The 11,298-nt window shown below is 53.6% G+C and overlaps 2 protein-coding genes across 2 annotated transcripts in view; one reads left to right on the top strand and one right to left on the bottom strand.

Annotated features, from left to right (window-relative positions):
• IRGQ (immunity-related GTPase family, Q) overlaps positions 1–2,973 on the bottom strand; it is a 5,329-nt gene extending 2,356 nt beyond the window's left edge. The window contains exons 1-3 of the mRNA XM_005886506.2: positions 2,769–2,973; positions 1,935–2,457; positions 5–751 (exon numbers count right to left, since the gene is read on the bottom strand). Coding sequence (XP_005886568.2) covers positions 5–751; positions 1,935–2,455 — 1,268 coding nt within the window. The 5' untranslated portion in view covers positions 2,456–2,457; positions 2,769–2,973. The remainder of the gene's footprint in view (positions 1–4; positions 752–1,934; positions 2,458–2,768) is intronic.
• Position 2,974: 1 nt separating this feature from the next.
• Positions 2,975–6,567, top strand: ZNF576 (zinc finger protein 576). The gene is made up of 3 exons (XM_005886523.2): positions 2,975–3,894; positions 5,069–5,079; positions 5,711–6,567. The coding sequence occupies exons 1-3, from the start codon at positions 3,773–3,775 to the stop codon at positions 6,337–6,339; spliced, it is 762 nt and encodes a 253-aa protein (XP_005886585.1). The 5' UTR covers positions 2,975–3,772; the 3' UTR covers positions 6,340–6,567.
• Positions 6,568–11,298: the final 4,731 nt, after the last annotated feature.

Below are 11,298 nucleotides of genomic sequence, written 5' to 3'. Positions count from 1 at the left end.
CAGCCACACCCAGAGCCCAGGGAGTCCGCCCCTCTGCAAGGGGAACACTGGCGGCAGCGCCTCCTCCAGCACCTCCCACGTCTCGTCCTCAGGGCTCCAGGCAGCCGCGCGCTCAGAGTCCCCCCTGCCCGATTGCTTCGCGTTGACGCCAGCCTGCTGCGACCCAGCGCCACGTTTGTCCCGTCCCTCGCTGCGTGCCTCCTCCAACCCCCCTCCTTCTGCGTCCTCTAAGCTCTCCCTGCTGGGCTTCTCTGCTTTTTCCTCTTCTTCCAGAGGCTCTGGATCCTCGCCCTCACCGTCTATTCGCACACAGACCAACGGGGCATCCGGTAGCACCAAGGGCCGGACTTGGGCCCAATCCTCCTCAGTGGGGGCTCCAGGGGTGACCAGGATGAGGGCGTCGTAGTGGGTTGGGTGGGGGGCGGCAGCAGTAGTCGCGGAGCCCAGAGGGATGGTCCAGAGCACCACATTGGGGCGCTCCGGGGCCGGGTAGGGTGTGGGCCCAGTGGGCGCCGAAGCAGGCACAGCACCTGGGTCCCCGGTGTCCAGCCCAAGCAGCATGTCCAGCACAAAGCCCGTGTCAGCAGTGCCGGCTATGGCCAGGTCCAGCCGGGCGCTACCCAGTCGCTCCAGGCCAGCACGAACCCAGGAGAGCGCCGCCTCCAGGCCACCCTTTTCGAAGGCCTCTCGTACAGCCTCTAGCTCAGCTGCTCCCAGCACCTCGAAGCCATCCTGAGCCGGTGGCAGGAGCCTGTGGGGACAGGAAGGGATAGGATCAAAGGCAGAAGAGGGCTGGGCTAGGGGACAGGACTGGGCTATGATGACAAATGTGGAACTTTCTGAATAACCTTGAGTGAGGAGGCGAGGGAGGGGGCCAGTTGATGTCTCAGCAAATAGAAACCAGGGCTAAGATGAAAAGGGAGAGGTTTAAAGCAGGGATGGGGTGGCTTGAATAAGCTTAGGTTTCCGAAAACCAGACCCAGCTAAGTCTTCCCCAGCATAGAGTCTTTGGGGTGAGGCTTTTCCTAGGGACCTGCAAGGGTAAGAAAAGGCTGTGCTGGGTGGGGCAAAACACTGGGCAGGCAGGGCTTGGAGCAAAGACAGAATGAGCACTGTATTGTGGACTAAATGAAAGTGTAGCTCTATTCACTATTCGAAATGGGCAAGGTCACCAAGAGGGCTCTTTCCTGACACTGGGTGTAAGGACAGGAGGAAAGACCAGGGAGAAATCTCACCTACTAGTTCTTACCAGGGGGACGTGGCTAAGGAAAATAGAGGAGCAGTGGGACTGGAGGAGAGGCCGCCCCTCCCTAAGCCAGAGGCAGCTGGCGGAGAAAATTCAGGAGGGCAGCCAGCAAGTGGGCACAAAAATGAGAGGAGATTAAAGAATGGCAATGGGGGAGGGTACCCAGAAATAATGAAGCTCCCTGAGGGTGTGGCTTTAGGGCAACTGGGGTCACTTGAGAACGATGAAGATGGGGAGGATGAGGAAGATTTGAGACTGCAAGCCTTCAGGTAAAATCTTTGTGAGGATCACTAGCTTGTGTGGAAGAGTGAGCCCTTCTTCACACTTTTGCATGGGGGCAGTATTTGGGGGATAGGTCCCGGCCTCTTCTAGAATTCCTATTAGGGAGAGGGGCTTGTGACCTCAGAGCACTCAGCAGGCGGGACCTGGATGACAGGTCCTGAGCTCTTGCTGGCCCCCGGCTAGGGCGGGGCCTATCTAACAAAAGAGGGTCAAGCAGAGCCGCTTGCTGGATTGGAGCATCGCTGAGGGACGGGGCCTGGATTCTTGGATTTGGGAGCAGTTTTGCGTTAAGGCTTGCTGCAAACTCGCTGAGGGCAGGGTCTGGAAGACTTAAAGAGCACCTCTGGGGTGAGGTCTGTATTAAAAGACCAGGCCTCCCCAACCCACCCCGAAACGCCGGACTCACCTCTGCAGTGCCTCCGCCTGGCTCCGCAGCGCCGCCCGCAGGCGCTCCAGCTCCTCGCAGCCGTCGCAGTCCGCCTGCAGCACATAGACAGGCACAGCTCCCAACCCAGCGCTGTCCAGGAGGGCCGCTGTCTGATCGCGGGCCTGGGCTTCATTCTGTGGATCCCCGGGTCGGAGGTTCCGCACAGCCAGCAGCGGGGTTCCTCGGGCCAGTGCGGCCCGCGCTGCCTCCCCCAGCGCTGGGGCCAAGGGCTCGTCGTTCCCCTCCGGGCTGGGCAGCACCAAGACCAACACGTTCGCCTCCGCTGCCCAGGGCCCGGGCGCAGCGGGTGGGCAACTCAGCTCACCCAGGAAGAGGCCTGGGCCCGCAGCTCGCAGGCTGGGGAGTGCGGGGTCTGGCCGCCCGTCGGGGATCTCCACCACCTCCACGTCCTTGTTGCACAGCGCGGCAACCAGCGCCGACTTCCCCGCGCCCGGGGGCCCCAGGAACAGGGCGGTGACGTCACCCCGCGGTAGAGGCATAGCTGGAAAGCAAGCGACGGGGAAGCCGGGGGTCAGGGGGCACCCGGCCGTGTTCTTGGCTGTAATCCCACTCTGGCCCTAGACTTCAGTCCTCCACCCTGTCCCTTCTTCCATTCTCGGGGATCACGCCCAGGGACCCAGAAATCCAGCGCCGAGACCCTACTCCCCAGGGACCCGGAGTCCTCTCTGGTCCTCTTGATGGATGCGTTTCCCTTTCTATTTCAAAAACTCAGAAATCCGGCCTCCAGCCCTCCTCCTCCCGCAGGGACACGTTTATTGTTAATCCCTCATCCCTCCCTTCCCAATCACCAACCGAGCAAACAGCCGGAGGGTATGGTCGCGCTGTCGCCGGTGGCCGGTCCGTCGCTGAGAAGTTGGACGGCCCGGGCCTGAGGCGGCTGGAGCGCCGGGGTTTGGGGACCTCCGGACGTGTTCGGGGAGCTCTGACCTGACGTCACTCCTTGTAGGAGGCGGTGCCATGGAAGTGTGATCTCTGGGATACAGCCCTCCGCGGCGCCAGGAGCGCCGGCCACACCTGCGCAGTGACTTAGGTCCGTGCGGCTCGGGTGGCTCACAGCGTCATCAGGCCGCACCCGGGTGCAGGGAAGGACCCTTTCTGCTATTTTCAGGACCGAGTGGCACGACTGCATCACTGCCGGATGGCAATCCAGGATCTCGGCCTCGACAGACTCATCAGGCGAAAGAACGTGGAAATCACGGGGACCCAGAGACTCGGCCGGCCCCACCCGGCTTCCCTGCGGGGGGCGGCGCTGTGACGAGCCACTGACAGGCGCAACGAAAGGCAGCCTTTCTGCTGCTTGGAGCAAAGCAGAGGCGGGGGCTGCCCACGTGGGGAGGGGCGCGCCGAGGGCGGTGCTCGAGGCTGCGGGACCCCCAGCTGAAGCGCGCGGAGGCGGGGGCTCGGGGTGGAACAAGAGTGTCAGGATGTCGGAGAAGGCTGTCTACCGGGAAGAAGCGGGCTAAAGCGTGGGCACCACCACCTGCCTCAGGAATGTGGGAGAGACGGGGACAAGGATGGTGTCAGATCAAGGGTTCCGCGCCCTGAGTTTACGGAGCTAGTTGCTGTCGGTCTTGGGTCTCACACAGGTGGGATGGCTCTAAGGGGAGTCACAAACCCAGGAGTCGAATCTTTGCGGGGGGGGGGGGGGGGTGTTGACGTTTCTCTAGTGAGAGCTCCATCAGGTTAGAGTTCAAGGAGATGGTATCTCACGGGGTCAAAGGCTGGCAAGGTCATAGGATTAGTGGGCTCTCAGGCTGGTGACAGATGAGCCGCGTCTTTTGATTTCCTGTTCTGTCATGCGTGCTCCTCTCTTGACCAGAGGGGTCCTAGTCACCATGGAGGACCCGCTTCCCGAAGAGACCATGGAGCAGCTGGATTCGGCAAAAGAGGAGTCCCCGCAGTGCAGAAGGCGACATCCGTGAGTACCGCTGGCCAGAGGGTGGGGTGCAGGAACTGATGCTAAAAGGATTTCTATGGCATTTCAATGGCCAAGGCGCTGTAGGGACTTGCCTGTTGGGGAGCTAGCCCTACCAGGAACTGCCACTCCCCAACCTTGTCCTTATTACGCTCAGATGTACCCACCCTGCTCTGTCCACACAAGTATGAATGGGATGCAGTTCAGAGGGACACAGTGGCATCCAGAGAGGCTTGAGATGGGAGATGTGGCTGGGATACAACAGAGACGGAGAGGAACCCCAGGCTCCAGTTCCAACTCTGGGCAGACTTGCAGTGCCACTTGGGACGTGGTCTCCCCATCTGTGAAAAAAGTCTGCCATTACTCACCTCTGCTCACCACAAAGGGGTGTTATGTAGGTTAGCAGCAGAAAAGATGAAAACTTGAGGGTAATGAAAGTAGCCAGTTTGACATAATAGCAACAGCTCCTGCTGAATGCCTACTGTGTGTTAGGCCAGTGGTCGGCAAACTCATTAGTCAACAGAGCCAAATATCAACAGTACTTCTTCAAAACAGACTCGCCCAGGCCGAAAACCGACTTCTGTGCATGGGCCACGAAGTTTCGATCGCACTGTACATGCGCGCCCGCACGTGGTATTTTGTGGAAGAGCCACGCTCAAGGGGCCAAAGAGCCGCATGTGGCTCTCGAGCCGCAGTTTGCCGACCACTGTGTTAGGCCATTAGCGCCCGTTATCCCATCCAGTCCTCACAGAGCCTATGAAATTCGTTATCACTTTCAGTTGAGGGAACTGAGGCAAAGAGAGGTTAAGTATTTGTAACGGTGACAGCCAGAGTCAATGCCCTCCAGCCCAAGACCCCCAGGAACACACCTGTAGTCCACAAGTTGGTTTATTGCTCACTGCACTGAGGAAGCACACACACTGCGGGGGCACCAACTGCTTATAGGATTGGAGTTTGTGGTGGGTGATTTTGGGGAGGTTTTTGCTCTGGATTGGATGGTGCCAGGAATCAGGGCAACTCTGGTTGGCTATCTTAAGAAATCTTACCTAGAAGGCAGAGGAACAAGCAGGGCACAAGCTGTGACTGGTAAACCAGCAGTCACCACTCATATTACCCCGGACGAGGTATTTGGTCATTTTTGTGGCTTGGACAATATTAATGTTTTTTCTGTGTTCAGATGCAATTATGGCATGATCTTGTCTTTTTTCCCCACCTAAAACGGGACAAATGCCTTTATTGGTTGCAACGGGAAGTGGAAAAGGAGGGGATATGACAGCTCCGGTTCCTGGGGCAGCTTCACAGACTCTGTGGCCGCCCTCCCATTGTTGGCTTGATTCAGTCAGTGTGGCCTTGTCTGATGATTTTCCGTAAAATAGTTTATGTTCAACAGGACAATGCCAAAGCCTATCATAGTGCCAGGCCAGCTCCTGGCTGCGGGGCTGCTTTTCTCCTAACAGTAATAATTACAAACCACTGTGTAGAGAGTTCTAAGCACTTTGTGTAAATTCCTTCATGTATTGCTTACAACAGCCCTATCAGGTAAATACTGACGGGGGTATGACCCCATTTTCCAGATGAGGAAACTATTGTACCTGCCTGGGAAATGGTAGAACCAGCCCATCTCCAGAGGCTGTGCTCTGATCACACAGCTGTATTGGAAGGACAGCCTCCCTGGGTTCCAGTCCTAACTCCATTTCATTTCCTAACCTCATGACTGTGGGCAAGTTACCTAACTTTTCTGAGCCTCAGTCTGCTTATCCACAAAACAGGTCCAATAATAATTTGCCTGGACTGCTGTCCAGCCCTGGCACATAGTAAGCACTGAATGTTCATTGTTGGCATGATGCTGGGGCGTGGGAGAAGTCCTGGAGACTCTTGCTGGCCTCCCCCGCCCTCTCCCCACGTCCCTCAGGCCATCTGGGGGCCCTGCAGTGCACCCGCTGCCTCATCATCACCTTTGCCAATTCCAAGTTCCAGCAGCGCCACATGAAGCGGGAGCACCCAGCCGACTTCGTGGCCCAGAAGCTGCAGGGGGCGCTCTTCATCTGCTTCACCTGGGCCCGCTCCTTCCTCTCCTCCAAGGCCCTGATCGCCCACCAGCGCAGCCACAGTCCTGCTACCAGACCCTCCCTGACGGTTGCACCCACCACTGCCCAGACCACCTTCCCCTGCCCTGATTGTGGCAAGACCCTTGGGCAGGCCGCTTCTCTGAGGTGGCACCGCCAGGTGCATGAAGCTCGCTTCCCTCCTGGCCCCTTTGCCTGCACTGAATGTGGGCAGGACTTTGCCCAGGAAGCTGGGCTGCATCAACACTACATCTGGCATGCCCGTGGGGACCTTTGGGTGCAGCTTCAGCCCTCCCCAGGGCAAAGGGGGCTCTGTGGCTGGTGGGACCTACCTTTAATAATGGAATGGGCCCTTGGAGGAATTTGCTGGAAAGGCTCCTGATAAATAGAACCCAGAATATGCTCTTTAGAGCTTCAGTCCTTGGAGGACAGAAAGGCCTTCGGTGAAATCAGACAATCGTGAGATCTTTTGTTAAAAAATATATGTAAGAGGGAAAATTATTTTTATCTCCCTCATTCCCACTTAAGTAGTTTGAAATCACAAGCAGCTGTAGGTTGTGTAATCACCTTTAATTCTTCCCAGATGGATGCCATGGGCTGTAGGAGCAAATTGCCCTGGCTTTGTGCCTGACTGGGCGCCGGGAAGGTGAGTGTTGCTGGCCTGTGAAGCCACCAGATGGGTCCCAGACATGGAGCAGCTCCAGCCTTTGGGGATGGGCAGCAAAGTTAGGAGCTGTACTGAGTAATGTAGGGGTGCAGTTCAAAACTGTCTTCTCCCCACCCTCTCCCAGCCTTTCCCACTCGAGGGGCCATGGCATTGGGTGGCTTTGTCCTCCCATCCCAGATAATTTATTTTATGCACCATTTTGGTCATGGGATATTTTGTATATGTTAGGTGACATGAATAAACTAACAGAAATAATATCTAAAAACAGAAAAGCTCTACATTAAGATAGCTAAACAAGGAACTCTGGTTTTTCAGCAGAAATCCCCAGAGTACATAAGAAGGGCATGAGGAGGGGGATCTCAGGCCATAGCCCTATGAGGAAACTGGTTTGGAATCAAACAGAGATACCTTCTGCTTCCTGTTGTATTTGGCCAACATTGGGAGATTTCCCATTAAGATCCTATTTTCAGCTCTTGAAAAGCCCATCCTCAGCTGAGTGGCCAATTTAACTCCTTGCATTACCTGCCCTGCCCCTAGACACAATGGTTGATGCCCTGTATACAATAATCATAGATTCATTTAAATTGAGGGATGTTTTTAAAGCCCACAGGTGGGATGGATGTGGTAGTGACTGATAGCTGTCTCCCAATTTTTAGCTAGGCACATGATGGCTACAAAGACCACATTTCCCAGGTTCTCTTGCAGCTAGCTGTGGCCATGTGACTAAGTTCTGGCTAAATTCCTGGGTAGAGTCCTCAAGCTTCAGAAAGGGACATGCCTTTCTTCCACCTTCTGCCTGGAATGTGGACATAGTATCCAGTCATTTTGGACCATGAGAGCAACAGGTGGGATGGCAGAGCAACTTCATGCAGCAGTGCCATCGTATCAGCCGGAGAACACCCACTTCCCTACTGTTATATAAGAGAGAAATAAGCCTCTATCTTGCTTAAGCTGCCATTAGCTTGGGTCTCTTGTCACATGCAGCAAAATGTTTAGCCTAAGGCAGGTGTCTGCAAACTATGGCCAAATCCAGCTTACCTCCTGATTTTGCAAATAAAGTTTTATTGGAACACAGTCATGCTTGTTCATTTACCTATTGTGTATGGTTGTTTTCACATAGGACAGCAGATTCGAGGAGCTGCAACAGAGATTATAAAGCCTAAAATAGTTACCATATAGTCCATTACAGTAAAAGTCTACCAACCCCTTCTCTAATAGACATACAACCTGCTCTGTGCCTGGATGCAGGGTTTCCGCCCTGGGAAATACTACCTGTAACAGGGATGTTTGTGTGTGTAGGATTTGGGGCAGGGCTAGCTAGCCTGTATCTCTTTTTTGGAGTGACTTATGGAGAAACTGGTTTGTAGTCATTTGGCCATCAATGTTTTCTAAGATATCAACTTTAACAAGGCCAAACATTTCCTCTGGCATATGGTAAGAGCCCAGAAGTTTCTGACCCAGGTGTTTCATACCCCCCACCCCTCTCCAGCAGCCCTACACACACCCCTGACAAACCTAAGGATTTAATCCCACATGCTCTCCTGAGACAGCTGCCTGCCCAAGTATACCCTTGGCTTCTGTTCTCTCTATACTCTCCAGATGTCATAGGTTCCTAAGACTTTATATAGTGTCACTGGTGACTCCCAAATCTATCTTCAGCCCAAACCCCAGACTTCTCTCCATGAGATACAGCCACCTGGACGACAAATGGGAGTTGCAAACTTAAAGTGGGTCCCCTGCAGTCCCCTACCTCCACCATAACTGCCATTGTATTAGTAAACCCTGCACTCTACTTCTAAATTCCTGAAGAATCTGATTACTTTCCCCCAGCCCTACTCTCTTAACGGATCCCCTTGCTATGACTCCCCCCTTCCAGTCTCTATTACAGACCACTCCTGTGCATGTTAATCAGCTTATGCCACTTCTCATTTAAAACCCTCCAAAGGCATCCCATAAATACTTGCAAAGACCTTCCCCAGGCCCACAGAACCCAACAATAACTGAGTCCCAGCCCACTAAGCAATCTCAGCTCCATCACTCTTTCCTCTTCACCTCTCTCCAGCCACACAAGCCAGCTTGGCTTCTGCCTCAGGGCCTTTGCACTCGCTGTTCCCTCTGCCTGAAGTGCTCTTACCCAGAACTTTGCAAAGCTACCTCCTTGTTATTCTGGTTTCAACATGTGCCACCTCCTCAGAGAGGTCTTCCTTGACCTGACTGGCTAAAGTAGCACTTCCAACCCTTACTTTAATTTCTTCCCACCGCTTTTCAACACCTGAAATTATCACACTTGTTTATTTCATTATCTGTGTCCTTGTATTGGAATCCAAGCTCCTGAGGGCAATTGCTTCATCCCTACACTTAGGACAGTGCTTACCCAAGAGAATTAAAAAATACTTGACAATGTGTTTGCCTAGTGTCTCTTGGCCTGCAGCCTGCCTTAGAGAGCTGGCTTCCTTAAGTTCTGCCATGAGAGAGATGGGCAGAAGGAAGGTAGGAAGAAGGGGAAAGGACTTGCTTTGGACTCTTGCTGGAACCCCTCCAGCAGCAGTCAGGCTCCAGTACCTGTCTATACGCACACAAGGCGCTGTGCCCCTCTTGAGGTTTAAGCACCAGCACATGGCACCTGTCAGTGGTCCCTGCACCAGCGCATGTGGCCTGCCCTTCAAGCACCTATTGGGTTCTGGTCATCTCACTGCTCTTTCTGTATCCCAGTCCCAGAGGTGGGAGCTTCCTGCAAACACATTTCTGGGTTATCTCACTTTTTCACGTTTTCACTTCCAGCCTTGTAACACCTGTGTGACCAATTCCCTGTATTAAATCCTCTTTGGAATTTCTAGCTTGGTTTCACACTCTGGCTGGGCCCCTAGGAACAGAATGAGCCCACTGGCAGCAGACTGGGTCTCTTGATTCCCAGGCTCTCCTGATTCTTAGGAATTTTTGCTGACAAATGGGTAATTCTCTACATCTATGCTTAGAAAGCAAGCCCCGTCTCAGGGCAGAGGAGGGCTTACACATGGCTGTCCCAGGAAATAAAAAACCATCCATGTTGTTTTAATGAGCTGTGCATTTCAGCTTTGATGATTCTGAGATTCAATAATGTTAAGCTATAGTAGATATGAAAGTTTCAGTGGATAAATGTCAGGTTCTGAGATTTGGAGCTTGTAGTATGAAAAGTATGAGTTTTGAAAGATGTTTTGGTCGCCCTGGCCAGTGTGGTTCAGTCGGTTGGAGCATTGTTCTGTACACCAAAGGTAGCAGGTTTGATTCGGGCAGGGCACATACCCAGGTTACAGGTTAGATCCCCAGTTGGGGCACGTGGGAGAGGTAACCAACCAATGTTTCTCACATTGATGTCTCTGTCTCTCCCTCCCCTCCTCTCTCTAAAAACTAAACTTAAAAAAAAAAAGGTGAAAGATGCTTTGGTCTAACATCCTGTAACAGGCATCAAATGCAGATGTTCTTTGGGGCCAAGCAGGTAACATAAATCAATGAAGCAAGCATGTATGAGGGGTCCAGATATCAGGTGATGGGCACTGGGCACATGGCAGGGAATGCCCACGTTAATAGGAGATGACCTTACTCAGTGCTGGGGTCCAACCCCAGCAGGTCCAGGGGTCCCCAAAGGTGTGGACGGAGTCGGCGAAGAAGGAATGACACGGGGTCAGCGTTCAGTTGATCAGCATAGCGAGGTTCTCCCTCCAGGATCTCCAGCCAAGTTCTGTCTAGGTTCTCTTGCCAGGTTCAGTCGCCAGGTTCTGTAGCCATGTTCTGTCTAGGTTCTCCAGCCAAGTTCTGTAGCCAGGTTCTGTCTCTAGGTTCTCCAGGTTCTCCAGCCAAGTTCTGTAGCCAGGTTCTGTCTCTAGGTTCTCCAGGTTCTCCAGCCAAGTTCTGTAGCCAGGTTCTGTCTCTAGGTTCTCCAGGTTCTCCAGCCAAGTTCTGTAGCCAGGTTCTGTCTCTAGGTTCTCCAGGTTCTCCAGCCAAGTTCTGTAGCCAGGTTCTGTCTCTAGGTTCTCCAGGTTCTCCAGCCAAGTTCTGTAGCCAGGTTCTGTCTCTAGGTTCTCCAGGTTCTCCAGCCAAGTTCTGTAGCCAGGTTCTGTCTCTAGGTTCTCCAGGTTCTCCAGCCAAGTTCTGTAGCCAGGTTCTGTCTCTAGGTTCTCCAGGTTCTCCAGCCAAGTTCTGTAGCCAGGTTCTGTCTCTAGGTTCTCCAGGTTCTCCAGCCAAGTTCTGTAGCCAGGTTCTGTCTCTAGGTTCTCCAGGTTCTCCAGCCAAGTTCTGTAGCCAGGTTCTGTCTCTAGGTTCTCCAGGTTCTCCAGCCAAGTTCTGTAGCCAGGTTCTGTCTCTAGGTTCTCCAGGTTCTCCAGCCAAGTTCTGTAGCCAGGTTCTGTCTCTAGGTTCTCCAGGTTCTCCAGCCAAGTTCTGTAGCCAGGTTCTGTCTCTAGGTTCTCCAGGTTCTCCAGCCAAGTTCTGTAGCCAGGTTCTGTCTCTAGGTTCTCCAGGTTCTCCAGCCAAGTTCTGTAGCCAGGTTCTGTCTCTAGGTTCTCCAGGTTCTCCAGCCAAGTTCTGTAGCCAGGTTCTGTCTCTAGGTTCTCCAGGTTCTCCAGCCAAGTTCTGTAGCCAGGTTCTGTCTCTAGGTTCTCCAGGTTCTCCAGCCAAGTTCTGTAGCCAGGTTCTGTC

This window comes from Myotis brandtii, unplaced genomic scaffold, assembly GCF_000412655.1.
Source record: "Myotis brandtii unplaced genomic scaffold, ASM41265v1 scaffold987, whole genome shotgun sequence".
NCBI lineage: Eukaryota > Metazoa > Chordata > Mammalia > Chiroptera > Vespertilionidae > Myotis > Myotis brandtii.
This window is presented reverse-complemented; position numbering and strand designations above follow the sequence as displayed.